This window comes from Rattus norvegicus, chromosome 3 (assembly GCF_036323735.1).
Source record: "Rattus norvegicus strain BN/NHsdMcwi chromosome 3, GRCr8, whole genome shotgun sequence".
NCBI classification, from domain to species: domain Eukaryota; kingdom Metazoa; phylum Chordata; class Mammalia; order Rodentia; family Muridae; genus Rattus; species Rattus norvegicus.
This window is the reverse complement of record NC_086021.1, coordinates 162,760,191-162,787,037: the sequence shown is the minus strand read 5'-3', so window position 1 is coordinate 162,787,037 and position 26,847 is coordinate 162,760,191. Positions and strand designations below refer to the sequence as shown.

At 48.3% G+C, this 26,847-nt stretch overlaps 1 protein-coding gene across 8 annotated transcripts in view; it reads right to left on the bottom strand.

Annotated features, from left to right (window-relative positions):
- Window positions 1-3,137: 3,137 nt before the first annotated feature.
- Efcab8 (EF-hand calcium binding domain 8) overlaps window positions 3,138-26,847 on the bottom strand; it is a 66,520-nt gene continuing 42,810 nt past the window's right edge. For 5 of the 8 annotated variants that reach the window (XM_008762400.4, XM_063285087.1, XM_063285089.1 and 2 more), the window contains 10 exons: window positions 22,188-22,392; window positions 20,023-20,202; window positions 18,717-18,863; window positions 17,674-17,892; window positions 17,009-17,167; window positions 10,005-10,173; window positions 6,499-6,631; window positions 4,735-4,930; window positions 4,566-4,664; window positions 3,138-3,783 (listed from right to left, as the gene is read on the bottom strand). In XM_008762400.4, coding sequence (XP_008760622.1) covers window positions 3,355-3,783; window positions 4,566-4,664; window positions 4,735-4,930; window positions 6,499-6,631; window positions 10,005-10,173; window positions 17,009-17,167; window positions 17,674-17,892; window positions 18,717-18,863; window positions 20,023-20,202; window positions 22,188-22,392 — 1,936 coding nt within the window. In that variant the 3' untranslated portion in view covers window positions 3,138-3,354. Of the gene's footprint in view, window positions 3,784-4,565; window positions 4,665-4,734; window positions 4,931-6,454; window positions 6,632-10,004; window positions 10,174-17,008; window positions 17,168-17,673; window positions 17,893-18,716; window positions 18,864-20,022; window positions 20,203-22,187; window positions 22,393-26,847 lie in introns of those variants that run through there. The other 3 variants (XM_063285091.1, XM_063285093.1, XM_063285092.1) reach the window with 3 other exon arrangements.

Genomic DNA, 26,847 nt, shown 5'->3' with positions numbered 1-26,847 from the left:
CACTGGACCCTTTCCGTCACAGAAAGGGCAGCATTTTCTGGATCAGATTCCTATTCTGGTTATGGATTTGCTTTTCCTACACACGATGCTTCCACCATGAGGTACAATAAACCGTTCACTGAGGTGGAGGCTAAGACTCCCTCCTGGACACTTTGGGGTCATCGTGCCCTGGAGTCAATGGTGTTAGGTGGTGCCATTGATGCAGACTAACAGGGGTATTGGATTACTTTCTCCACAATGGAAGGATCAAAGAAACACAACTAATGCCACCGAAAAGCTAGAACCCAATTCAGGAAGGATGATAGTTGGCCTAGACCCTTTGAGGAATGAAGATCTGAGCAAACTCTCCAACGAAAAAGCCAAGACCCACTGAGGTGCTTACTGAGAGTGGGAGAAAAAGGAGAGGCATAAAGACCACCTAAGGTCACGTGACCACTTACAGAAATGAAGACCATAACTGACATGAATGTTTTTGTCCTATTTGTAGAGAATATGCTTATGCATATATTAAGTAAATGGTTGTGTTTTCTTCTGTTTATTATGTGGTGTTGGTCGAGAGACATTAGTGGTTATGCTGTAAAATTATATAATCATATTTAGGTTGTGGGACACTAAAAGACTAGGCACTTCTCAGGGGATTTAGAAGCCAAGTTTTCTGGTTCCTAGAACATTATATTCTAAGTTCCAGTTGATGGCCATCGGAGCAGCAGTGTTTGGTCTTTTCCCTTTTGCTTTGGTGTGTTTGTTCATTTGCTATGACTTTCTTCTTCTCTTTTGGAATAAGGAATGTAATGTACTTGGTAATATAATGTTAGAATGTAATTTGTTCTTTATATAGCCATAAGAGCTTATAGTCAAGAGATTTGGGGACTTCTAGGGACCTTTTAAAGTTAGACTATATTTCTCCACAATGGAAGGATCAAAGAAACACAACTAATGCCACCGAAAAGCTAGAACCCAATTCAGGAAGGATGATAGTTGGCCTAGACCCTTTGAGGAATGAAGATCTGAGCAAACTCAAACTGGAGAGATGCCTCAGCAGTAGGAGTTCTATTCCCAGCACCCACACAGGGGTTCACAACCATCTCTAACTCCAGTCCTGGGGGACCTGACTTCCATGGGCACCACCCACACATAGCACACAGAAGAAATATATGCAGACAAGGCATCCATCGATGTATAATAGTTTAAGGTAGACTATAGCTTACAGTATAAAATAAACATGAGACTGTGGGGTCAAGGCGAGGAAGGCTGTGGTTCATAAGGTGATGTGTTTCTGTGTCAAGCTGTCAAGAGATGGGCTGTGGTGGTTTGTTCAAAACGTCAACTTGTCACATGTAGAAGGGGCCCGTTGTCTACACTAGGTCACCCTAATGTAGGGTACATCTGTGAGGAACTGTCTCCATTGCCTGATGTGGGAAGACCCACCCCAGATGTGACTGACACCTTTTCACAGCTGCCCGGATGGAGGAGAGGAAAGAGAAACCGTTCACTCCTCCCTCTCACACTGAGTTAAGCTCCCATCGGCTGCTGCTTGCTCCTTCACTGTTACTAGAACCAGCTTTTCCCAGGCTTCTAGCTAGGGTTGAGAGCCCTTCAGGATAGCTTAGAACTGGGGAACAATGGGGTTCTCGGGCTCTCTGGTGTAAGTCAGTCATTGCTGGATAACTCTGCCAGCTGAGGCTCCTATCCTCGAGGGCCAAGCAACTAACAAAAGCTGCTCTTCTTGGGCTATTTTGACAATATTGAGTAAAACCATATATAAATCCTGTGTTATGCTCTACTGGTGCTGGTCTGCTAATGCAGTGGTTCTCAACCTGTGGGTCCCGACCCCTTTGTGAGGGGTGGGAGTGGGGGGGTCAGCTGGCTTTTCCAAAGGAGTCACACATCAGATATCCCACGTCTGATATTTAAATTATGGTTCCTAACAGTATCAAAATTACAGTTATGAAGTAGTAACAAATTTTATGGTTGGTGGGGGTCACCATGTCATGAGGAACTATATTAAAGGGTTGCAGCACTAGAAAGGTTAAGAACAGGGTCTAGAGAACTCTGGTGGGTAAAACACTTGCCGTGCAAGCATGGGGGCTAAGGTTCGGATGCTCAAGACCCATAGGTCAGTGAACTCTGGGATCAGTGAGCAACCTTGTCTCTATCTAAAGGAAGGAAAACACCTCACATCAACCTTGGGCCTGCATATGCTCATGCATGCATGAACAAGCACTGGCACACATATGTGTGCCTACATACATGAGAACACACACATGTATACAACACACACACACACATAAAAAGTTAAATGTACATAAAGGGGCCCTCTGTGAGGAGCTTGGGGACCTCAGTCCTCCAGCCCTGTGGGTTGTGGAGACCCAGCTCAAACCCCAAGGCCGAAGATGTTCCAGTTCCTTTGACCCTTCCCTCCTGTGCTACGGCTGAGCCTCGAGCCCACTGCCTCTGGTGGGCTCCAAAGAAGGCCTCAGCTCTGCTAGACCTGATGTTTTTGGAGCTGCTGGGAGGTGACCTGGTATCACATCCCTAGCAAGGATGCGCTCTGATGAATCTGCTCTGCCCAGAGCCACAGGCCGTGTTCCCAAAAGGGCTCCCATTCGAGTTGGTGGGACCCCATCCTTCACGGCCTTTGAATGGAATCTTCTGTGTCTAGGATTTTATATATGGCCCAGAGTTAGCCTTCTGAAAGGGACAGACCGGGCAGAGCTTGGGACAGGTGCTTCCGGCCAAGAAGGATGTTTCAGATCCACAGTAGGAACCGCCTGTTTACATACTCAGATATCATTGATATGAGGCACAGAGCAGCTTCCAGACACTGCAGCTGGGGCTGATGGCCAAGGAAGACAGACATCAGGGACAAAGGACAAGCAGACACTCAGCACAGAATGACTTCTGTGAGGCTGAATCAGGCTGCTGAACTATCGGGCATCCCAACCATGTGATCTGCAATGCCACCCAGAGCCCTAGTGGGGTGGGCCTGCTGCACGGTAGGCAAAGCACCCAGGAATCCTGAGGCATAGGACTCTCACTGTCTGCTTAAGGCCTTTCCAGGCATTGTGACCTGTCCCATAGCATAGCAGGGACCTAAGAGTGTGAAAGACATAGCACGGCCATGTCACCTGTAGAACTCTAATGCAGGAGAATATTTATTTTCTTTTCTTCTCCAGAATTGTGCAGAGCCACAAGACAGCTGGAATTATCCAGACAGAAGCAGTATGGGAGGAAAGGGCTGCATCCTCCAGGCCTGGCAGGGAGTGAGCCAGGGACGTGCAAGACCCTATAGGTCCCCTGCTTCAGAACAGAGAGAAAAACGAACACCTCAATACATGAGGTGGAAGCCCCACTTCACAGAGGACATGAGGGTGGCTCCCCTGGGATTCGGATACTGCAAGAAGGAGATAACAATTGGCCTTGGGGTCTCTGACCTCTGCGGAGCAGACCCGAGGTCTGCTGTGGTGATGTAGAAGAGCTAGAATGGACTGGAGAGGCTGATGAAGGCCTCACGAAGGAACCAGATGAATGGGGCTTCAGGGAGGTAGACCAGTTGGAGGCCGATGGCCCCACAGAAAGAGTGGAGAGGGAAGAGTGGGTGGCAGGTGAGGTGATGTCTGTGAAGATCTGACCCCGGAAAAACTCCAGCTCACTCCGGTTATCACTGGCCACCCAGCGAATGTGCCGTCCTTCTTGGTCCAGGATCTTATGCATCAGGAAGTCAGGCTGTTGGACTGGCTTAAGGTCAGTAAAGGATAGGCATTGGTAGATCTGAGGAGAGATCTGGGAGCAGAACAGGAAGTGAGTGAGAATGGCCTTGCAGCAAGGGAGTGCCTTCAGGTCTTCCCATGCAGGTCTAGTGCTGTGGCTGCACTAAAGACCACAGCTGTGGGCCCCACATAGCCCTCAGCAGGCCAACCTCCCCGTTCTCTCTTCTATACTTTTCTGTGAGGTGGTTCTGGCAACTGGACTTTTCTGAACTTTCAAGCAAGGCCTGACACAGAGCTCCCTGGACCTGCCCCAGGTCTCTCATTAGCACTCCCCACGATGGGCTTTGAGGAGCCTCCGGAACCCTCCCATACAAAGCTACACAATAGGGATGCAGTCTTTTGCATCATAAGGGCTCGCATAATGCCCTAAGTTACATGGGTGGCAGAGGCTAGGCAGGGTCTGTGCAGGCAACAGGTGGAATCTGACTGGTTTTTTAAGGTCTCTGATTTCCCCTTATCCACCTAAGAGACCCACTCCTTCTGTGTAACCCCACTTGTGCACCTGGTGTACCCATATACCTCACATCTACTCCATCCTCTACACTCATGGGTACAGGGGCAATTAATCTGTTAATGAGTAGCCAAAAACTATAATGGTGCCTAGGGGTTACTGACAGAAAAAGCCAGTGGAGGACCACCCCTCCCTAAGTCCAGTGGCCTGTGTCCTCAAAGACAAGATCTCTGCAGACAGAAAACATCCCAGCCTGACCCGTTTAGGCCAGAAACACTAGACCTAATGGGGGTCTGCTGGCCTCCAGTGGCCCTGTCATCTCAGAAGCAACCTCACTCCCTCACCTGCTGCCTCATCCAGTTAAACTGCGCTCTGGAGGTCAGGAGTTTGGGGTTCCGAACACGCAACTTGGGCTTATATGCTGCTCCCACAATTTTGCTTGCCTGCAGGAGTCACAAGGTAAGAACAGTAGCCGTAAACCCAGGTCCTCGTCCCTCCCGAGACTGTCCCCACCTGCTTGTCCTTGGCCCATCGATTCCAGCTCTCCTCAATGTCTTCCATAGAAGAATCTTTGGACCACGGGGATAACAGGGACATCTGCTGCAGCCTGTACCATGCCTCAGTTTCTTTCTCAGCTTTCCCGTGCAGGAGGGCCATGAGTGCTGCTTGCTCACGCCGCTGGTACACCAGAGCTTCAGCCAGTTCCTTGCTGTGAAAAGCTTCCTTCACAACATGTGCCTCCCCGTTTCCCTGTCATCTGCCTCCCCCTTTCTGGGTCTGCCCTTCGAAAACCTGTCCTGCCCTCCCCGCCAAGTCCCAGCACTGAGCCAGCACTGTATAACGTGAGCAAGGCCCAGATGGACGGGCCCAAGATTTTCTGTTTTCTATCATTCAGGCTCAACTAGACCTCCCTGGCGGGATATCTAAACATCCCCAACCCAGGGAAGCTCTGTCTCACCTTGTTCTCTAATCTCCCACAACAAGCCTGGCCCTCCAAAGAGAAGTGCACCTTGATGAAACCACAGGAACCATAACGAGCCTGGGAAACTCCTACACACATCAAAATCAACTCTGCAATCTCTCCTAGGAAGGCTTCCTCATTTAATCCAGTCAATGGCCAACCTCTAACCAACCACTGTTCTTACTATTCCCAACATCTATCAGATGAATCTCAGTCATGAATTTGCACATCCATCTCCCCTTGTGGCTTCTCTAAGGTTCGACCATTGTGTGATGGTACCAGGTATAACGGAAGGCTTTGTAATGAGAGGCACTGAGCCATAACTCCAGTCAACAATAAATGAAAGAGAGGGGGAAAAAATCGAGGCTGGGTCCCTCTGTTGTAGCCCTGGCTGTCCTGGAACTCTGCTGACCAGACTGGCCTTGAACTCAGCCTGCATCTGCCTCCTTACTGCTAGAATTAAAGGCATGCAAAACCATGCCCAGCAATGTAAAAAAAAAAAAAGAAGTGAAGGCACTGAAATCATTTGAAGTAAGAATAAGAAAGTCACAGTGGGTGGTGGGAAGGAACCCAGAGGAGAAACAGAATCTGGAGGAAGAGACCTCTCTCCCCTGTGCATCACACAGTCGTCTGCTCCCCTTCCCCCCACCCCCCACCTCCACCCCCACCCACACAGGTGCCACTCTGCAGGGCTCCATCTGGGCTGCTTTTCCTTGTTGGCATTTCATCTAGGCTCCGCCCTACAGTTACCTGGCAACAGCCAGGTGGCAACAGCCAGGTGTGCCTGACTCACTATAAAGGGGCTGCTTGCCCCCTCCTCACCCTCTGGCTCTCTTCTCTTCCCTTGCTCCCTTACCCTATTCCCCCTCTCTCTCCCCATTCCCCTCCCTCTTCTCTTTCATGGCTGGCCTCTACTCCTCCCTCTCTCCTCCTCCTCTTCCTCCTCCTCTTCTTCTTCTTCCTCTCTCTTTCTCTCTCTCTCTCTCTCTCTCTCTCTCTCTCTCTCTCTCTCTGTCTGCCTTTCTCTGTCTCCCCTCCCCATGCCCTGAGTAAACTATTCTATACTATACCGTGTGACTTGTACCTCAGGGGTAAGGGATGCCTCAGCATGGACCTGCAGAGGCACCCACTTCCCCCACACCATACCACACCACCACCATATCCCTGGCCTTTTCTTTCTTTTTACAAAACACAACATGCCTGACTGCTTGATTTTGGCACTGAGATGGCTGAATGGGGCCACAGGTTGCCTTCAGACCCTAAGCTTCTCACCCCTTGCGGGGCCGGGGAGCCCCAGGTTGGCTGCAGGGACTCACTCCAGCTCTAGGAAGGAGTGCTTGAGGGCAGCACCAGTGAAGTCGGGTTTCTTCTCCAAACTTTCGGCCTGCTCCAGCTTGTCGGTCACCGCAGCCTCCTGTAGTCTGTTCCAAAGACCCAGGCCAAATGTTCCTGTCATGGGACAGACCCTGCTCAGAACCAGGGCTCTGAACCCCACTGCCCTTCCCCTCCACCCCACCCACTCGGCCGAACACTGAGTGCCTGCTTCATGCCAGGTATCGCGCTGGCAATGACACACCAAATCTCCAGACTTGCCAGACTCCAGTTCTAGGAAATACCTGGAGCTCAGGCCTAAAGCGCTCTGAGCTGTGTGTAGGTTGATATGGGAAGAACACTGTGAGAGGGCCCAGCGGCCCTCAATCCTGGTTGTGTCTCCGCTTCAAGAAGGCCAAGCTTGGCCTAGCCCAAAGGATACAGCTGTGGACCAGCTGAGCTCATACCAGCCCCAGAGCTGGCAGGACTGATCTCCATCCTGAACGTACAAAGCCCTGTGAGGAGTGCAGTGAGCACTCAGGGTCGCAGGGTTGGGCTAGACTGAGATCAAGAGAGTCTCCCAAGACACCCAGCCAAGTCCGCTTTGACACACCCAAAGATAAGGTAAGCCAGGTCTACCTAAGTCTGCTCCCCAGCCCCTCCTGCTCGGGTCCAGCTGAGTGAGGTGAGAAAACGCATGTTGTAAGGGGGGGGGGGGGGGGGACGATGACCTTCAGTCTTCATGGACCAATTACACAACATCCAGAAGAACCTCGTGTTGTTTTTAAATGTTTATTGGCAAACTGCCGTTTTGAGCAAAGCTGGCTCTGGAAGCAGGGTGACCCACTCCCAGTTGTGTAACACTGCTCCCGGTTGTAACTCAGGTGTATTTATCTCAAAAGATCCCCCAAGACTCCCATCCTGAGTCACACGGGTCACCTAACTCTGCAGGGAGAACAGGAAACCAGCAAAACAGTCCAAGAAACGCATGCAGCTGGCGGTGTGCTGGCACCAGAGCCAGATGATGATACCACAAAAAAGAAAACAACTGGCCGATATTCCTGGTGAACAGAAATGCGAAATCTCTCCACCTGCTCACAGAGATGGCTTCACCAATGAAGTCAGTGCTCACTGTATAACCATGAGGACCCGAGTTCAATTCCCAGAACCAATGCAGAAAGGTGTGTTACTAAATCCTCCTAGTGAGAGGGTCTGATTCAAAAGGCATCTGTCCTCCACACACACATGCTCACATGTGCACACTCACAAACACACACAACACACCAGAACATATCTTACCAAGCCAAAACAACAAGGAATGAAAGTCTTCAAATACTGGTCTCTGTAATGACTCCTTGCTGAAACACCAAAAGCCCCAACAACAAAGGCAAAAGCCAGATTACCAGAGCTCTATAAAGGCAGAATTATGTGGAACTAAAAACTTCTTGGCAGGTTAAAGGTTACCTATGAAATGGGAAAAGACACCATACATCTAACACGGGCTACCCACTAAAATAATTTCCTGCAGCCTAATAGCAGAAAAAGCTGATTTTTAAGTAGACAAAGGACTTGAATGGACATTTGTCCAAATGAGATGTGCAAATGACCAGCAGGATCCAAACAGATACTCAGCACCCTACATAGGGAGCTGGGATACACCTCACACCTCACCCTTATCAGAAAGACAGGAAACAGGTATCGGAGAGCATGCACAGAGATCAGAGCCCTTATAAGAATGTAAACCTGGGTAATAACTCTGAAAACACTGTGACACTGCTCAAAATTGATTATTTTCAAAAAAAACAAAACAAAAAAAAAAAAAAACACCTGAAAGTATATGGTTAGCCCATTTGGAAGGCAGAGGCAGGAGAATTGCAAATTTGGGGCCAATCTGGCCTATTATTGCTGATGGTCAAAACATGTAAACAACCAATAGATGAATTTAGGCAATACGCCTCTAATGGAATATTCTTCAGCCCTAGAAGGGAAGAGAATTCTGTGACTCTGACAATGGGGATGAACCCTGAAAATACAAGGCTCAAGGAAATGAGCCAGACATAGGGCATACTGCAGACTCTTGTGCCTAAAATAAAGTCACAGAAACCGACCAGGCACTGAGAAGAAAGGCTGCAAGATGGCGGAGTTCAGGACTGAGTAAGTGTAGCTAACACAGTAGGTTGTTGGAATGAATTTCACAGCTTGAATGTTTAGAGAAAGAAAATGGGGGAAAGTGCATCACATGATCTTGAAAGTAAGAAGTCCGGAAACAATCTGTGAATTTAGAAGCCAGGCCAGGAATAGTGGTGCCCACCTGGGACTCAGTATGGAAAAGACAAGACAAAAGGATTGAGATAGTCCAAGGCCAGCCTGGGCTATCAGCAAAATGCTATCATTAAAAACAAAACAACAGCAGCAAAAAATTCAGGGTCCAGAAAGATGTCTCCACTGGTAAAGTACTTGGACAGAAACCTAAAGACTGGGTCAGACCACCCACAAGAAAAACTAATACAGCAGTGCACACCTGTGCCCCGTGCTGGGGCGAGGAAACAGGCAAATTCCTGAAGCTCATTGTCCCGCCCCTCCTAGGCAAATCAGTGAGCTCCGGGTTCAGTGAGAGGCCCTGTCTTAAAAATGAGGTGGAGAGCAAGTGAAGAACCCATCGTTGATCTCTGGCCGATACAAGTGAGTGCACCCATGTGCATGCACCCACAAACATGAGCACACACCTGTACAAACCTGTACATACGCCACCACACATACACAGAGACAGAAGAACTGTCAGGGGCTGGCAAGCTGACCCAAGGGGTGAAGGTGCTTGCCACCAAGCCTGCCAATCTGAGTTCCACCCCAGGGACACACGCAGTTGACCTCTGACCTCTGCATGCATTCTATGACATGTGCCTCCCCTAATAAATAATTGTAAAATAAAAAAAAAAGCCCACATTTTAATTGGGTCGGTAGTGTTTCCTACAGAAAAGTGGCAACAGGCAAGATAGTGGTGGCTGTACAGACAGATACATGTATACTCTCTGGAAATTAAAACCGGGACCCCTTCAGCTTGAAAGCTTTTCTTTATATATAATATAAGAACTGTGTTTATTTTCTTTGTTTTTATTGGGTTGGTTTGGGAGGTTTGTTTGAGACAGGGTCTCTCTGTGTAGCCCTGGCTGTCCTAGAACTCACTCTATAGTTGAGGCTGGCCTCCGAGTCAGGGACCTGCCTGGTCTGCCTCCAGAGTGCTGGGATTAAAGGTGTGCTCCACCACCACCTGGCTTATGCTTACTTCTTAAGAGAAAAGAACAGGCCTGACCAGATACACGGTGGATGAGTGACCGCACAGGAGGATGGTTAGTGGCTAAGTGGATACAATGGGACAGATTGGCATCTCGCAAGATGTCGTCTCTAAGCAGCTGTGAGACCCTTCTCCCCATAGGGCACCAGGGTAATGCCAGCCAGGTATGTTCTGTCAGGGGCAGAGACAAAAAAGGCCACGCTTCAGAAGCACCCCTACCTATCATTTCACCAAAGAATTTCCAAGCCTTGACGTCCCGATCCTCGCTCGCACTGACAACTAGCCGGAAGGAGTCCACATACAGGATGTCTGTCACGCTGTCCATGTGGCTATTCCAGGTAATCAGAAGTGGTGGGGGAACCAGAGAAATGGTCTGTCCTTCCACAACCTGTAGGGGGCAGTAGAGAATGACTGACACCATGCTATCCCCGCAAACTTCTTAGCATGGGGGTTCTCAACCTGTGGGTTTTGATGCCTTTGGGAGTCACATATCAGATATCCTGTATAGCAGATACTTATACTGTGATTCATAACCGTAGCAAAATTACATTTATGAAGTAGTAATGGAGTAATTTTGTGGTTGGGGATCACCACAACATGAAGAACTCTATTAAAGGGTTGCAGCATTAGGAAGTTTGAGAACCTGTGCCTTAGCAGGTAGCTAGGATCCAGAGCAGCAGAATCCAAGGAAGGGTACCTAGACACCAACCGGTGAGCCAGCTCTGGGCACTTCACATTAGCCTGCCACCGCTGGCATGTGAGAGGTCTAAGCACTTCTCTGGCCTCCTGGGCCCTTTGTTAAAGCTGTCAGAATCATTTTCCATTTGCTTGCTGAGAGCCTGTACTATACACTGGCCATCTCATTGGAACCTCACAACCCTATAGGCCGTAGAGCATGTCCCCCAAACTTTACTGAGAAGGAAGAATCAGAGATATTCAGAAACTGGCCTGAAGCCACAGAGCTAAAAAGTGATGGACTGGGATGTAAGCCCACACGTCTTTTAATTCTCTTCAGCCAAGCACTGAAAGAACAGACTGCATGGGGTGGCTGGGGACACCACAGCTGACATCACACTAGGAAAGATGTTACACTGCAAGAGAAAAGGACTCTGTGTAACTGAGAAGTGACCGGAACCGTGGCGGCGGGGGTTGGGGGGGGGTTGCCAATCCCAGCTGGTCTCGCTAACAAGCTCACCCTAGGAAGCCCCAGTCTCTGGCCCATGCAGTGTCTGCCCAGCTGTCCGATGGGTTCTAGGGATTCAAAATCCAGTCCTTAAATATGAGCAGCAGGTATCATATCCATTGAGCCATCTCCACAACCCCAACCATTTTGAGATAAAACAAGACCAAGGAAGGGACATTTCCTCTGCTATAAACAGGAATAGTGAGCCAGACTAATACAAACGATAACCCAACAACGGAAGGACACAGAGAGCTCAGACACCACCCTAAGCAGATGCAGAACCCTGGTGTATAAGAACAGTGTGGTGCAAAAGCAGGGCTGGGACAGCGAAGGGCTGTGGAAAGAAAACCGCCCATGGCCCCTTCTGAAACTAAAATCAGAACTTTTAGCTCGGGCTTTTAGGTTTTAGGTTTTTAGGTCTCATGAAGCCTCTGCTGGCATCAAAACTGTCTCACAGGAGACTCTCGGAAGAGCTTACAGAACGGTTTATATTTTCACTACCCAGTGGAATTGTGCCTAGCATTCCCTCCGTGAGGCATTCCATCCCTGATTCCAACCCTTTACCTGCTCTATTCACATAGCCCAGGTCTCCAGATTTTCTATCTCTTATTGGGTTGGTTTCCTGTCTTCCTTAGATTTTATCCATTTTCTTTTTTTATAGTAAAAAATTAGACCCAGTTAGTGTTGGCACACAACTTTAATCCCAGCACTCAGGAGGCAGAGGCAGGCAGATCTCTGAGTTCCAGGCCAGCCTGGTCTACAGAGAGAGTTCCAGGGCAGCCAGGGCTACACAGAGAAACCCTGTCTCAAAAAAGACAAAAACAAAAACAAACAAAAGAAACTGTTTTAATGCCAATAATAAGCAACAACTCAAATAAACATATAGGATTCCGGGTGGTGACCATGGCTCTAGAAAGTGAACTTTTGTCTTTACTAGAAAGTCTGACTGTGGTTTGCTGTCCCTGAGATGCGAGCATGGCATGTTGTACATAGTCTATAGCCCACTAACAAAATAAAGGCTAAGCCATATGGGACTCTAGCATGTCTAGGAAAGTCTCTTGGGAAAGCCCAGTGCCCTTCCAATGAAGAACTCTCACCAGCTTAGATGTGCTTAGGTGTGGGAAAGGGTCACTCAGCAGGTGTGGGGAAGGGTCACTCAGCAGGTTTGGGGAAGGGTCACTCAGCAGGTGTGAGGAAGGGTCACTCAGCAGGTGTGAGGAAGGGTCACTCAGCAGGTGTGGGGAAGGGTCACTCAGCAGGTGTGGGGAAGGGTCACTCAGCAGGTGTGGGGAAGGGTCACTCAGCAGGTGTGGGGAAGGGTCACTCAGCAGGTGTGGGGAAGGGTCACTCAGCAGGTGTGGGGAAGGGTCACTCAGCAGGTGTGGGGAAGGGTCACTCAGCAGGTGTGGGGAAGGGTCACTCAGCAGGTGTGGGGAAGGGTCACTCAGCAGGTGTGGGGAAAGGTAACTCAGCAGGTGTGGGGAAGGTAACTCAGCAGGTGTGAGGAAGGGTCACTCAGCAGGTGTGGGGAAGGGTCACTCAGCAGGTGTGGGGAAGGTAACTCAGCAGGTGTGGGGAAGGTAACTCAGCAGGGCAGCACCAGGGCCAGCAAACCCTTAGCTATTATGAGACTCAGCATCATAAAAGCTTTTCCTCTCAGACCAGGACTACTCCCAGATAAGGATGCTGCTCCCATTCCTACTCCACACAGTAATCAACAGTCCTAACCGGAGCAAGCAGGCTGAAGAGAGAACAAGGCACAGTAATGAAAAGAATGGATAAACTCACCTTCAGCTGATTTGATGGCCTGATATACAAAGGCCCTAAAGTCTCCACTCAAAAATAAGAGATGGTAAAGAAATTCAGTAAAGTTACAGAACACACAAGCCAGGGCCAGTCTAAGCATTGCCTCAGCAAACAGCAGAGCCGGACGTGGTGGTGTAAGCCTGCTATCCCAGCCCTAGGGATGGAAGCAGGAGGATCAGGAGTTCAAAGGCCAGCCTTGACTACACTGCGAGGTCAGGAACACCCTGGGTTATGTGAGACTCTGTCCCCAAAACAGTAAAGAAGAAAAGGAGGAAGAAAGGGGAGGAGGGGAAAGAAGAAAATCAACACACAGAAGTCAGTAATGCGGGGCTGGAGAGATGGCTCAGTGGTTAAGAGCCCCCGACTGCTCTTCCAGAGGTCACGAGTTCAATTCCCAGCAACCACATGGTGGCTCACAACCATCTGTAAAGAGATCTGATGCCCTCTTCTGGTGTGTCTGAAGACAGCTACAGTGTACTTACATATAATAAATAAATAAATCTTTAAAAAAAAAAAAGAAGTCAGTAATGCAAGAGTATGTACAGCTCGGAACTGCAGTACTTGTCTAGCATATAAAAAGTCCCGCGTTCAATTCAGACAGACAGACAGACAGACACAGGAAGAGCAAGTGTTGGTGTAATGCAGAGAAAAGTGAACGTTCACAGTCTTAGACATTAAATCTGTACAACTGCTATGGGCCCAATACAAAGATGTCTCCAAAGCTTACAATGGGACCACCATGCCTTCCAGCAGCCACATTCCTACAACACAGCCAATGGAACTGAGATCAAAATGTAGAATGTCTCTTCTTCCCCCTGAGCATAGTGTTACAATAGCCAAGATATGGAGTCAGACAAACTGCACACTAACAGACTGACGGGTAAGGAATGAATGTGTTGTATACACACGGACTCCTAGTCATCCTTCCAAAGAGAAAGAAAAGTTGTCATTTGTCATAAAAGGTAAGTTCCATATAACCTCATGTTTTTATAGACTGGCGGGGTATTAGCAAAAGGGTTCTATGTATGTGGAATCTTTAAGAATGTATATATGTACACATGTATATGTATACTTACACGTATACACATAAATACATTAATACATGCCATGAAAACAGGAGGACTTTGGGGTAAAAGGAGGAGGCCAGCAATTGGGATGGGGGAGGGGAAGGGGGAGTAGTAAAGGGGGATATGAACAAAGTACAATATAGCAATAGATGAAATGTAATAAAACCTGTTATTTTATATGTTAACTAAAAATTAATTTAAAATGACAATAGGAAAAGAAGATACAAAGTATCTGTTGGACAAGAGAAATAAGTTTTAAGATTTACTGTATAAGGCCAGTAATAAAATGTATGCTTAAAATAGCCAAGATTATAATCAAAAAATAGACCCTTCGAAATAACCAAGAGTAAATTCCAAATGTCTTATCACAAAAACAAGCAAGAAGGTGATGAATATGTCAGTTAACATGATTGACATTCTCCTTTGTAAACACACACTACACTGTGCCGTATAAATGTGTATAATTTTGATTTTTCAGACAAAATAATATTAATAAAATTTTAAGGGAAAAGACTATTTGATGATGATTTAGTTGTGCAGAACATGATCTCTTGTAAATGTCTTACTGTAAAACCAAGGTCACACGGGTGTGAGCATGCCGACATTCACAGGCTTGGTTCTATTCTCAAACCCAGTGCCAGCAGCCCCACAGGCTTAAATGCAGGCGCTGGTACCTACACTCCATGCGCTCCGCAAAGTAACACCACTCCCCAGAGCCTCTTAAGGAGACCAAGGGCTCCTGGCACTTGCTACAGACAGTCAGTAAGCATCACTATGGTCATGGTTATGTTAGCATCAAATATTCCTCATGTACTGAGTCTGTGCATGGTCAATTCCCAGCATACACAGGTACACTGCAATTTCTGCATGGTAAAACTAGTCTGAGTGTAACACAAGAGAGTCAAAAGGCACGTAGTTAGGTAGCGTGCCGTGCAAACCTGTAATCCCAGAACTGGGCAAGAAGATAGTGACTTTGAGGCCAGCCTGGGCTGCATAGCGAAACTTTGTCTTAACATTTGTATGGTTAGGCTGGAGAGACGGCTCAGCAGTTAAGAGCACTGACTGCTCTTCCAGAGGTCCTGAGTTCAATTCCCAGCAACCACATAGTGGCTCACAACCATTGGTAATGAGATCCAATACCCTCTTCTGGTGTGTCTGAAGACAGCTACAGTGTACTCATATAAATTAATAAGTCTAAAAAAAATGTATGGTTGCCAGATGATTAACAAAATTGCAAATATATGGAGCCCTTTGACCTGGTACCCAACTTGCAGCAACATATCCTTCAGACATGCTAACACACGTGTGAAATAGTACTCAGTACTAAGATTCACTTTTAAAATTAAAACACAACGATTTTCCCTTTGAAAGGGATCTTGTTAACGGCCTAGGCTTACTATACAGATCTAGGAAGATTTCTTAAAGGCACAGTGGAAAAGCAGCATGTGCTGCTGCACTTTTGGGTAAAACTAACAGAGGTAACTGTGCACACACACATTCATGTAACTCAACATCAGAATAGCCAGAAAGCAGTAACAGTGACCGCTTCAGGGACAAATTATTTCTCCAGCGACCGACCACACCTCTCTACACTGTCTGGGCGCCTTTACGTATGATGCACACATAAAAAGTCACGTGTCTAATAAGTGTATCTAAACATTAATACACAAAGTAAACATGACTGTATAATCAGACTCAGAAAATGAGGTACAATAGCATCAGCCCTAAAGACACACGAACATTCCTCCCGGCCACTGCACACCCCAACAAAAGAGGTCACTTCTAGCAGAGCAAGCTCGTTCCTTCTACTTTTTTGCTTTGAATTGTTTAACACATACAATGTACACGCTTTGGGGTCTGACTTGACTTAATCGTCTGAAGAGTCAATGATTCTGTAGTGAGTAGATGTGACCGGGTGCCTACCGCTCACTCTGTGTATAAAACCCACAGACGATTCCACCCTGGGCTAGTGTATGTGAGTTGTTTCCAGCGTGCAGCCGTTATAAGTGGTAATTCTCTCAGAGCTCCTCCTGTTTCACATGAGCCTCTAGATGTGAGCCTAGAGTGGAACTACCGGGAGGAAGGGCATGCATGCTCAGGTTGGGTAGCTATTTTCAAATAATGCCCCCAGAGTGACCATACTAATCATAAGGCCTGCCTGAAAGAGCTGTCACACTTGGCCTGTATCTCTGCAGACTCTGGCTTGTGTCGTTTTGGTCTTGGTCATCCTAGTGAGGATGTAGGGACATCAGTCTGTGTGGGGGATGTGGAGGTCAACCTTGTAAAGGAAAAACTGGGATGTAGAGTGGGCGCCACAGCCTCCTGCGACTCCTCAAAGAGTCCTGATCTGCCGCAAAGGGCATTAGATCTAAGATGGCTCCTGAAACACCAGTGAGACAGCAAAAAGGAATGGAGGCAAGGTAGCAGCAGATTCCCCACCCCCAACCCCATCTTCACAGAGGTCCTAATAGGTGCTGATGCTCCTCCCCCCCCCCAGAGCCTTCTGAGTTACCTCATCGAGCCGGGCTTTCATTGGGCCATAGTGATGATGTGGCGAGATATGATTGGCTGAGGATTTAGGGGCTTGGGGTTGGCTCAAACACTGTATATAAACTTATGCCCTGGGCCATAAACTCGGATCTGTACCCTGGTGCAGGCCTCCAGAGCTGGGGTTCCTGGGATTCATGGTGTGACTCTGTTGCCTCTCATGGTTCCCTGTCATCATTCCTGTTCCCACAACTCTGTCGCTTCCACAGAAGCTCTTGTTAGTTCTTGGTAACTAAAGAGAAGAGGCTTGACTTCATGAGGCCCCAAGCAAACACTAAGTACTGACCTGTGTAAAAGCACTGACTACTCAAAAGAACGTATATGAAATCCATGACTCTGGGCTCCTACATGTGAAGATCAACACGCATGAAAAGGGGATTGGTGAGCACTTGTGTGTGTGTGTGTGTGTGTGTGTGTGTGTGTGTGTGTGTGTGTGCAATGCACACCTGTGGGCATACTTGGCCCTTGTTTCCTGTGGTAATGATGACATCTGACTAACAGGTTTCTCCACATAAGCCAGATATCACGAAGATTAAAACTGCCCACGGGAAACCACAGTTCTGGTTCTTTTGTGTGCCCCAAAAGTACTTTCCCGAGCACCCCTCCTGCCGTCTTCCCACCTCCTTCTCCTTCTGTAGCAAGTGGTGCTGAGAGTAGATCTGGAGTTCTTTAGGAATCAAGAGCCGGAACTTATTCTCCGTGTCACCAGAGATCGAGCTCCCACTGGAGTGGAATGGTTGCTGGCCAATAAAGCAGCAGTAATCCTTGATGTCCCAGATCTAGGTACAAAGTCTGAGTTAGCAGCCCCAACCCTGGAGCAAGCTGTGAGTTCCTCCCACATTGTTCCCCTGAGCTTCGGGGATGGTTCATTCTTACGCCTCGAAGGCAAGTAACTACTCACTTCACAGGGTCATAGGGTCTCCTAAGCCAGAAGCCTTGGTTAGCAGGGAGAGGGGCTTGAATGACTTAGATGGATAAGGCTCTCTTCACAGAACGCACAATTGTCTGTGAGACAGCTATTCAGAGATGAGGAGACAAATGCCTGGCCAGTGTGGGGGTCTCAAGGTAACAGTGATAAATAACAGGGTCCACTGCGGGGAGGGGGTCTTAGAGGGACCATTTCAACAAGCCCCGTTCATTTCATTGGCCATGGTAGGGCAATGGCTCGCCTTGTCCCCACCACCTTCTCTAGTAAAACCGGTACCCAGGGGGAGTAGGAGGCAGATGAGGACCGCATGGCCCAGAGAGATGGCCTGAAGCTGGGCTGGCGCCAGTCCTTCTTTACCTTGATATTTCCTTTACTGTCCCCGGTGAGGAGGATCCAGTTGTTTTCATCAGTGGCCATGGCACCCACGACACACCCAGTGTCTTTGGGGTCCACAGAGAACTTTCCCAGCAGACCCCCGTTCCCATGGATGGACCAGGCGTAGATGAAGCCATCGATGCAGCTGCTCAGCAGGGCAGCCGTGTGCGGCAGGCGGGGCCTGGTCTGCAGAAAAATGATCTGCAGGGGAGAGGTTGGCCCAACTCAGCAGGGTTTCCTCTGGCCACTGTTCCACTAATGTTACTAATGGACCCAGACACCATCACACCCAACGGATGCCTAGGAAGGAATCCTAGCAATTCCTGGCAGGAATTGAAGGTCGACATTCTGGCCTGGGAGCTATTTGAAGGTGGGGGACGTGTCTTCTTGTTCCCTCAGGAACTACAACGGCTCCTGATACCACAGCTTAGGACCAGCAGGCATTTGTTGGAAGGAGACACACATAAGTTTGTCTCATTCATCTCAAGTTTCCCAAGTCCCCTTACATGGAGAGGCTAACTCATTCTCTCTTAAAAGCACAAAACACTGATTCGATCCTCAGCGCCGTGCATAGAGCAAGTGTGGTGGCGAACACCTTTAATCCCAGCTTCAAGAGGTGGGGCTGCGGGAGCTGAAGTCAGGATCATCTCAGCTACAGAGAGTTCAATGCCGGCCTGGTCTATGGGTATCTTAGTTACGGTTCCTGTTGCTGCGATAAAACTCCGTGACCAAGGGGTTTACTTCAACTTACAGCATAGCTAGGATGTGGGTCTTCAGAAGCCTTAGTGAGGGACCCAGGCCAGAGAGGGGACAGGTACAGGAGGAGATGACCCAACCCAGCTTGCACACCACTATAAAACACCATCCCATACAAGGAGGGCCTTCCGACAGTGGGTTCTAAAAGAGACACTTCTCTCCCAGCCCCACCCCTACCCTGGCCCTAGCAAACATCTCCAGAATTCCAGATCTTTGTCAGGCCCGTGGTGCACCCCGCCCTGCCCATCCCCCAGCTGAGCACAGCTCACCTTCTCCACTGACACGCTGGACTGCAGCAGCATCTTCTGCCAGAACTCCCCCTTTCTCATTTGAGCGTCTTTGTAAAACGGTGGTTTATGGGTCGACTTATCAAAGAGCATTTTAGACAATCCAGGTTTGTTACTCCTGAAATGTTTCTAAAAATAAAAAATAGCCTCCCAGTAACCACACGGCCCTCCCTCCTACAGACTACAGAGATCAGAGGTAGGAGATGAAGAGCAGTCAAAGAGATCCCACCCTGTGAGGTATCTGCTTTGGCCTTAGCACACTCTGAGACTAGGAGATTGCCATTTCAAGTGACCAGCAATTTGGAGTGATAGGGCAGACTTGAGCTGCCTTTACAGCAGACCCTTCCTTTGTTCTGGAAATGAGGCTAGAGGCTAACACCTGTTCCTCTCAAGACATGAGGACTAAACTGATCAGTCAGAGATGGTACAGGGTCTAACAATAAAATGTATTCCACCCACAGCACCCTGAAGTGCCTGAATCTCACAGCGCCACGACTCGTAAGCCCCTCACAGGACGGCGCATCTCAGAGGGCTGTAAGCCGTATGCATCTCACAGCAGAACTTCGTCTCAGCAGTTCCGTCCTCACAAGCAGAGCCTGCTGGTGCTGGCCTCCACGGCCCCACACCTGGGACTGGGGAAGCTGGCATCTTTCATTCAGGTCTCGGGCCTCAGGAATGGAAATTGGACCTCAGCTACAGAAGCAACGGACCGCTTCCTCCATCCCTCTACCCCTGCCCTCTGAGTGTCTCCTGTACTCAGGGTGGGATAATGTCCTCACTCCTACAAGCCAAGGTCAGTCGCTCTCCTTCAGCCCTTGCTCCCTTCCCATGTCCTATAAAATAATGAAGCTGATAAATCAATCGTGGGCCCTCAGGGCTCGGGGGTGAAGACTATCTTCCTGCACCTTGCTCTTCTGCACTACAGCTTAGCCTCTGCCAAGGTGCCAGTTGGTACTCCTACAGCTCACTCCGGGGCCAAGGCCAGAGCCAGGAGGCTTAAGAACTGAAACCATAGTCCATGACCTAACATCGGAGTTAGGCATCCAGAATTCTGCTCCCTGTAGATTCCATTCATAAGCTTTTAAGTCTCAGACCTAGTCAGGAGATGGCCTAGGAAGGGACCATCCCTAAGCTTGAATGAGCAGAGTGGGATAAGGCATAGTGGGATCAAAACAGAGAGCCACCCTGGCCCCTGACCCCTGGCCCCCTGACCCCTGACCCCTCATGAAACATGCTCAGAACAAGTGAGCTGAACAATAGGCACAGGTGGGCTGGGCTCACTCCCTACCTCCTGCGCCACATTCCTCTCTTGCTCTGTATCCTTCCAGTGTTTCATCACTGGGGGAGCTGACATCAGTCTTCGCTTCACAGTGGAGGCAGTTGACTTCCAGGGCTTGTGTGCCCACTTTTGAACTTCAAAGTCTAGATGGGCTGGAGATTTGGGTGCACATGTCTCCGTTTCTCTCACCTGTGCAGAGAGAGGGGGCAATTCCAGAGACCCCACCATGGGACACTCAGCACCTCCTCAGCCCAGTGTTGATGTCACAAGGCTTCCAGGGAACTCAGCATTACTTGTCCAGAAACTTGATACTTTGAAAGGCCTCAGATCAAAGCTTATAAGCATAGCCCTGGACCAATCACTACTGCCCTCAGCCAGACAAAACTCCTGAGAGAAACTGGGTCTTTCCATCTGAAACATGAAGAGTGGTTTTCAAATATTTACTTTGTCACTTTAGTCTTGGGCAAGCCCACAATATAAAGTAAATAAAACACAGTGCTGTTTTGGAGGTGGCTAGGGGTTGGAGTGTAGAAGTGAGTCCTGTAGGAGCTTCCACTCAATTAGCGTACCTGCAAAAAGGGTGACCTCTACCCACTGGATTATGGGAGCTCTAGTGCCATTCCAGCTCTAGGCTGCTATAATGTATCAATTTAAAGACTGTGATACAATGTAGCCATTTAGAGACGGCAATAAAGACTGCAAGTTTTCTATATCCCTTTGAAGAGCCTAGGAGACTTGTGTGAAGTCAGTGCTCAAGTCCGGAAGCTGTGGGTGGGATGAGATTGGTAAGTGCTTAGGAGAGTGTGTGTGTGAAGGTTCTCAAGGAGGAAAGACCAACCCTGAATGTGGGCCCAGCTAAAACAAAAGAGGAAGCCCATTTCTCTGGCACCCCTCTCTCTGCTTCTGGCTCGCCCTGATGTGAGCTACTCTGGCTGACCTGGCTCTCCTGCCATGGCAGACTGGAATCTCCAAAACTGTGAGCCAAGTTAAATCTTTCCTCCTTTGGAGTTGCTTTTGTCAAATATTTTGTTACAACAATGAAAAGCTAACAGTGGGCCACCTTCCAGGAGGAAGTAATCTGTTGAAAAGAACATTACCACTACCAGTCCCTGGAGTAGGACTGCCATGGTCTAGATCTACCCATTCTTGGCTGTATGCCCTGAGAAAGGTGTTTAACCTATTCATGCCTCTGTTTCTCCTCTGACACATAACGATGCTCATTGTTGGGGGACGGTTTTGTGCACTGTGTATTCAGATGCTGATTACTATGTCCAGAGACCTGGTTGCAGTCTGGATGTTGGCATTGTCAAGCATCTCCTGGCGCAATGTTGTGTATAAATTGTTCTCTGTCACCTCTATGGTTTAATAAAGATCTGATCAGCCAACAGCTGAGCAGGAGAGAATAAGGTGGGACTTCTGATCCCAGGGAGAGGGTCTCTAATGGAGACCAGAGAAAAAGCAATTCACCATGAGGATTTGCCATGCGGTTGCAATGAGAGAGTCACCATGAGAGGAACAGCCAGAGCAAGACTCAAATGTCAGATAACATCGATGTGGCTGGGAAGTAGACCAAGCCAACCTAATTGGGTTAGAATAGCTCAGTATCTGTCCAGCTATAGTGAAAGAAGCTCATTAATAAATATACCAGATCTCCAGAAGTTCCTACCCATTAATGTACCTGCAAAGAGGTGACCTCTACTCACTGGAGTAGGTGACCTCTAGTGCCATTCCAACTATAGACTGCTACAATGTAACAATTTAAAAGGACTATGCTACAGTGTAGCTATTTAGAGACTGTGCAAGGGTCCCACATTCCTATCATGAGCCTGGGAAACCTTGTGTGATATTAATGCTCAAGTGAGGAAGCTGTGGGTAGGACCTACAGCTTATACCTACCATCACTTCAGAGCAAGAGCAGGTATAGGAAAACTCTTTACTTTGACATTTGGCCCCCAACCTGTGGCATGTAATCCTGGCTCTGCCATCCACTCTCCTTGCTACCAACCCCCACCCCACCACACTACAACTCAGCATCTCTCCCTCTGCTCCCAGGGTGTTTGTTCTCTCTGCCCTCCTTGATTCTGACCTGCAGCCCAGACCAAAACATAAAAGGGCACTCTCTGGAGTGAAAGGCACGTAGGACACTAGGAAAATCCATGGCACTGTGACTGTACCTTCTTTGGCTGTAAAGGCAAGGGACTCTTGGAGGCATTGAAACTCAAGATAGGCTTCATCGTGCTGACATTCCAGAAAACAATGTCCCCATTGTAGGAAGAGGTCCCAAGGAACTGGTTCTGATACTTGTCCATGCTCAGGATGTCCTCTGTGTGGAAGCTTTGCCAGTGGTAGCAGGAGAATGTCTGTGTGGCCTTTTGGAACCTGTGTACATGGCCAGAGGTAGAAGGGCCAACAGCTCACAGGCTGCAATGCTCTTTGAAGGAAACCACTGCCTTTAGGATTCAAAGCAGCACTATCTCAGGGGTTAGGGGAGAAGAGCTTATTTAAAGCCCCACTCACCACCACTGACATCCTAAGCATCCGCTATGAACCAAACCCAAAGGTCTGCTCTTCGGGCTTACAAATAATGAGTCTTAATTCATCCCCTGACTAAAGGTTCAGTTTCAAACAAGGGGAAGGGGATAGCTGTGACCAGGCCTCCTGTAACTTGTACATGTTGGTCCCTCTTCCTGGAATGTGGGTCCCATTCCAAATGCTTCCCTGACACCTCTCCTGCTCACCCTCAGCTCACGTCTCACCTGGGCCTCCCTGACTAAGCTGACTATACCCCAATACTAACTAAGGTTTCTGCTCCTACACAGGAACCCCTGCTCTTTCCCCACAGCTGTCAATATACTCTACAAATAGAATTATCCTAGTATTTAATAGAATCTGATCCTCAGGTGGGGAATGGAGCCTTGGGGGCAGGGGGAACATCTGGTCATGAAGACAGAAGCCTCATGAACAGTATGATAAAGAGACTAAAAGACATCCTTCGCCCCTTCTCTGACACAGAGACTGCAGCAAGATGATAAATCTTTATAAATGAGGGAAGGGCCCTCTCAAGACTCTACGATGCTTTGGCCTAGGATTGTCCAGCCTCTATATTTCATAGACTAAGTGAGGAAGATAGAAACTACAGAGAGGGATGAGCTGCTGCTGTCACAGATATCTAAAACTGTGCAGGGGACTTTGGAGAGATCAGGAAGACAGAAGCTGGAAGAGTTCTAAAGCACGTGCCAGGAAAAGCCTGTATCACCACATCTGGGTCATCAGGTGGTTCCAGTGAGAGCACAGGTGGTTCAGATGAGGGCATAGGCAAGAGGAGCCCTATGGAGAAAGCCATGCTGGGGACATAGCTTAGTTGATAGAGCACTTGATTAGCATGTCTTTGGTCCTGGGTTTGATCTCATGCACTGGATAAACTGGTGAGGTCTGTAATCCCATCACCAGAGAGGTGAAAGCAAGAAGACCAAATTTCAAAATCATCTACACAGGGAGTTTAAGGCTAGCTTGGCTACAGGAAGGAAAGGGAGAAGGGGAGCTGGGAGGGGTGTGTGTGTGTGTGTGTGTGTGTGTGTGTGTGTGTGTGAGAGAGAGAGAGAGAGAGAGAGAGAGAGAGAGAGAGAGAGAGAGAGAGAGAGAGAATGTATTCCTCCAATGCTGGAGATGGACCCAGGCTAAGCATGCACTCTACCACTGAGTTATACTCCCAGCCCCATCTTTCTAACTATTACCTACGTGATCCTAAGTTTATGGTAACAATATGGATGACAATGACCACTCTGATATCTCAAGTACAAATGAGGAGCCTGCTGCTGGAAACTAGAGGCAGAGCTATCTCGATACAAAATGGCAAAGCGCTTGGCTGGACTGTGTTTACATTCTAGTACTTTGTGGCAAGTAGAGCTTGCAAGTCATGAGATCAAGTATTTGTTTTGCTGAGGAAAATAACTTTAAAACAAAATTGTTGAGCAAAGGGGTAGACAGTCTGGAATTGCTACGAAATGGTAGAGCATTAGCCTAGTACATATGAACCCGTGCGTCATCCCGTAGCACCAAAAAGGGATTGGGGACAGAGCATAATGCTTTGAGGCCTTCTCTCAGCCTTCATGTACTGAAAGAAAAAGTGAGCCTGTCAGGGTATGGTCCAGAATGTTTGATGAGAATACTGTGGGTCAGCCTCTTGACAGATGCTGGTCCTATGCACTAAGGCATAGGTTCTCAACTGAAAGATCCCCGAAGGAAGACCCTTACTCAAGTCTCACTAAGTCGCGGACCCCAGACACATGAGAGACCAATATTGATGCAATACGCAGAGGCGGGGTTTATTACGGAGAGCTCCAGGTCAACACATATCCCACGCAGGAGACAGAGGTGTCGACCCTGAGTGGCTGGGAGAAGAGCTATTTAAAGGAAGAAGTCACAAGCCCCAGGAGATGAGGGGATGTCAAAAGGAAATACCAAAAATGTCTCAAGTGGGATGGTGAGAAAACAAGAAGAGAGTCCAGAAAATAGAGGTCTGCCAAAAAGGACAAAAGCATTCAGTCACACAGAAAGACAATCAAAAGATTAACAGACAAAAAAACAGAAGTACTCACAAAATCAAAACAAGCGGCCGCCACGAGATCACCACAAAACCGAACTGATTCAGATGGGAGCTTCTGTAAGCTCACCAAAAACAGATGAAGGGGAGCGGATTCCACATCACTCCTCCTTCCCAACCAGAGTCCAGTGGTAGCACAAAACAAGACCCAAGACACACAGACAAAGACCACTCTGGAAATACAGATGGCCGGGAGGGCGGATCTCTTCTCCAATCCAGGAGAATCACTGAATCCTCACCGGCACCCAGATGGGAATCTCCCAGGCGTCCCTGGGGTCCCTCCTCACCTCCTGGGACATCTCCCAGGGTTGCAGCCTGCAGTGCCGGACACGTCTGTCCCCTGCAGCCACAGGGTCCTCACAGCCCTCCACAACAGCTGCCTGAAAAGCAGATCCATGTCGCTCCTACCTGGAGACGACTGAAAACGAAAGTAAGGAACAGACAGACTGACAGATGCGGTGCCGCTCACTCAGAAACACTCAAACATCCAACTCACCTCCAAGGGGTCTTCAGGGTCTGGGGTGGTCGCGAAGATCCCAGACGAGCCCCCAAATGAAAGATCCCCGAAGGGAGACCCTTACTCAAGTCTCGGGAAGTCGCGGACCCCAGACACATGAGAGACCAATCTTGATGCAATACGCAGAAGTGAGGTTTATTACGGAGAGCTCTGGGTCGACACGTATCCCACGCAGGAGACAGAGGTGTCGACCCTGAGTGGCTGGGAGAAGAGCTATTTAAAGGAAGAAGTCACAAGCCCCAGGAGATGAGGGGAATGTTAAAAGGAAATACCAAAAATGTCACAAGGGGAAACTCTCAAAATCACAGGATTGTTCTTAAGACTCTAGAGTTTAAATCAGGGGAAAGGTCAAGCCCTCATTCTCCTGAGAACAGATCTTGATTCCTGTCCTTTAGGGTAAATGTTTGTCAGAGTTGACGAAGCATCTGCATCTGGTACACATCTGGTTAGGCTTCGGCCCCGGTTTCCTGGAATACTATCTGTAGGGCACAATGGCTGGAACATTATCTGTAGGGCACAATGGGGGCTTAAACAAACATCACAGGGGCAGAACAGAACCCGTTACTCATTTACCCACGTCCGGTGACATCCGGAGGGTCAGTGAGTCTGCATCAGTCCTCCTGCATTTTTAACCATCTGTCTTCCTAAGTCAGATACTGTTGCTGAGTTTTGAGCTAGTTTAAAACTCTATCTCTCACAACCTGTGAGTCACAACTTCTATCTCCCAAAAATATTTACACTATGATTCATAACAGTAGTAAAATTAACTTATGAAGAAACAACAAAAGTAATGTTATGATCAGGGGGTCACAGCATTAAGAAGGCTAAGAACCACTGCCTAAGACAATGTAAGAATGACTCTAGGAGCAATGCAGGCATTTGAACTAAACTTCCTGCTGCAAAAGGGTCTCAGAGAAAAGGCCTCAGCACCCCTTGCCCTCAATGCCACACTTCATAGTCTCTCATCCCACACTGTGGTATCATGTTGGCCAGGTCATGCATAGCTCCTGAGGACGATCGTATGATACAAGCTGTACCAACAGAGATAGGAAAGCTTGGCTGCTCCCGTCATCTAGAGTCCAGTGGGCAGAGTCAATGGTTCAGGACTACAGCCCTGGACAGCCACAGGACCCATGCAGGGAATAAAACTATCATAGGGGTGTCACCTGGACCTAGGACCACCGTAAGGGCACAGCTTCCCAAAGCCAGGAAGCAGGTTGTCTGGAGGCTTACATGTTCAGCCCCTATAAAACAGAACTGCTACCTCAGGAGCCTTGTAGGCAGAACGTCAAGAAATAGGATTGTTTTGGAGTCTTAAGATGACTCAATGGTGCTTCTTAAAAGTGCTTGGTGCCAATTATGATGTCCTGAGTTCAATCACTGGAATTCAAATGGTAGAAATAACAAACTGACTTCCATAATTATCCTCTGATCTCTGCATCTATGCCATGACACACATACTAGACAGACAGACAGACAGACATAGATGGATGGATGATAGATAGATAGATAGATAGATAGATAGATAGGGTGGATAGAAGGATGAATGCATGCATGCATGGGCACATGGATGTATAGATTGATGCATGAATGAATGGATGAGTTCATGGGTGCATGCATGGATGCATGGATGGGTAGATTCATGGATGTATGGATGGGATACATGGATGCATACATGGATGTATGGATGGGTAGATGCATGATGTGTGGATGG